The sequence below is a fragment of the Miniopterus natalensis genome, chromosome 7 (genome assembly GCF_054644295.1).
Source record: "Miniopterus natalensis isolate mMinNat1 chromosome 7, mMinNat1.hap1, whole genome shotgun sequence".
Lineage (NCBI taxonomy): Eukaryota > Metazoa > Chordata > Mammalia > Chiroptera > Miniopteridae > Miniopterus > Miniopterus natalensis.
Window position 1 is genome coordinate 58,858,398 of NC_142087.1, and position 2,691 is coordinate 58,861,088.

The 2,691-nt window shown below is 41.6% G+C and overlaps 1 protein-coding gene across 1 annotated transcript; it reads left to right on the top strand.

The window, feature by feature from the left end:
• Window positions 1–1,378: 1,378 nt before the first annotated feature.
• On the top strand, window positions 1,379–1,798 carry LOC148092773 (malectin-like). The gene has a single exon (XM_087819310.1). The coding sequence runs from the start codon at window positions 1,379–1,381 to the stop codon at window positions 1,796–1,798; it is 420 nt and encodes a 139-aa protein (XP_087675436.1).
• Window positions 1,799–2,691: the final 893 nt, after the last annotated feature.

Here is a 2,691-nt window from a genome sequence, read left to right on the forward strand (position 1 = left end):
TACAGGGATAGTTTGGAAGGGGCTGCAGTAATAACCACCTTCCAGGGTAAGACAGAACAATGAGTGAAACCTCAGGCCTGACCCACCCAAGAGGGAAGTTCATTCCCAGAGTCCTCTGAAGAGCATGGGTCCGTTTGGTTTAACAGTCAGCATCCATGCATAGGATTGATAAAACCTGGAGGTTGTTCATGGCCAAGCCACATGTTGCTGTGTGACTTCAATCAAGTCATTTTAACTTTCTGAGCCTTGGCTTTCTCAATTTAAAGGTTAATATGTTTCCTCTATTGTCAGGTATGCTGTAATTAGACACAGAAAATAAAACTCCTCAGATCAGTCACTTGGAATACTTAAGTCTTTTCAGCTCCCCTACTGTGAAGAGAGACAGATAAGAACTGCCTCTCTCAGGAAAAAAACAACAAAAAACCCAGAAGTGTTACTTTTGTTGTGTAATCTGAGCCAGAGGACCTGAAGCATTTGTCTGAACAAAACCGGGCATATTCCCTCTCTTAGAAAGTAGATCAGCCTTGCCTCATAAATGACCTGACCTCAGGGTTGCAATATGCATTACCTGACCTTGGGCTTGCAATATGCATGGCACAGCCCCTTGTGGCTGTGTGGTGTTGATAAGATATAGGTATTTCATGAAATGTATTATCTGAAAGGTAACTTTCTAACTTTTAAAAAGGAGCTTGAACAAGAATCTTTATCTGTGATTGGATTTCATCTGTCTCCTGTTATAATTTGTACCAATTAATTTATTCTGACAAAAATATTTACTGGACATCTACAGTGTGCTGAGCTTAGTGCTCAAAACAAAACGAAATGTAAAAACTCTTAGACACAATCTCTGGATTTACAACATAAAGTATAGTTAAGGAGAGAAAAAGAGCATAAATAAAATATATGAATCAAAGTATAAGGCAGAATTTGGAAGGAGATATTAGAGCTACAATGTCTGTAGTAGTGAGAGCAGAGCAGCCCATGACCCTGAGTCTGTCTACAGTGGCCTGGGATGGGGTGGGGTGGGGGCATGGCCACCATGGCGGTAGCATTCCATGTCATTTTGGAGGCCAGGTTGCCACACAGCATCACTTGGGGTATCAATGCAGGTGATGAAGCACGTGTGAATACGTGTGAGATCCATTTCCTCAAGGACCCGTTAAAGGTAGGGTGGGCAGTCTCAGACAATGGTCTGATCTGCAATCCCACACTCCATTGCTGTACTCTCAATCCTGAGCCAAATGGAGAGGTACAATGAAGGAACCTTGCCATAAAGTAATCTTCAGGAACGAGGAGACTATTCACTGGTGCTGAGGTTTGTTGAGAGGTCTCCTTTGCACAATTCCAATTGTTTGGTGAGTAACTGAATTGCCATATCATGGCAAAAGATTCAGATACCTTTGACAGTGTTAGACACACCACAGCTCATGAGATCATTCCCAACACGCATCAGCAAAGGGTAGCTGAAGACAGGGACAGGAGTCCACCTTCACTGGGAAACTCTACATCAGGTTTATTCAAGGAGTGCTATAGTAATCCAAAAGTCCATCCGCTCCCTATCAGGGCAAGGATGGTGAATGACATACCACAGCTGCTGCCTCATGTAGGACTGAAGAAGGAAGAAAGAGAAGAATACAATGAAGGGTCTAATCTCAAAAGAGAGACCAAAAAGAGTCAGGTTCAGTGGCTACCCTACCTGCCACCCAACCTCTATGTCTCAGACAACAGCAGCCTCATTGTTCCCATCTGTTGGCCTCTCAGGTCTACATTCCAATTGTCTTTTGATTGCAAGCTGTGAGAGCAAAGTACCATCCAGAACAGGTTAGATGGGCATGGGAAAGAAACCAAATATTGTTGGTTCCAGTTTCTATGTTTTTCACAATCACTGACCAAACCCCACCCTCCCCCAAAAAATTCAGAAGATATATATATATATTTATACACACATACAACAGAATTTGATTGTGTTGAGTGAATTAAGTAACACATGTTCACAGGTGTCCTAAAGATGCAATATCGACGTGGTCTGGAATCAATAGATAAAGTTCCACAGAGGAAAGGAAAAACTGAAACACAGTTTGGAAGAACAGAGAAGAATAGAATAAACCAAGAAGACGTTGTCTGTGAGGGGAACAGTTTTATAGTTTAAGCAAGGCTGCAAAGATGGAATAAGTCTCACGCTGTGGGATGTGAGTAGTAGCCAAGACCATCTCCTATTTCCAAGCCTTCGGAGTACAGTGTCTAATTCCTGGGCCCTAGCCTTCTGATTCCTTCCCATCTTGCCTTGCTCTTCTCATTCCCATATTCATATCTATTGGCAGACTTGTTTCCCAGGACACTTAAGTCAGGAAAGGCCTTCATTCTAACATAACAGCCATCATAGGCTCTTCCAATGTTTGTTTATTATTTGCCCTCTTTGCTACATCTTAAGTGTTATCAGGTGAAGGCTCTGTAATGTCCACAGGTGTATAATCCAAACAGGGTCTAGCACAGATTGTTTTCAATTTATTAAATGAATGGACAGATGGTTATTAGATCCTCAAGAATGAGATCTAGTCTGAAGGAAGTGACATTACAAATATAAAGATGAAAAAATATGTTTTAAGTCCTCAAGGACTCAGAGTATGGTGATGGAGGGGGAAATATATGCATATCATGAATTATAAGGTAATGTCTTAAAGAGTTTAATAG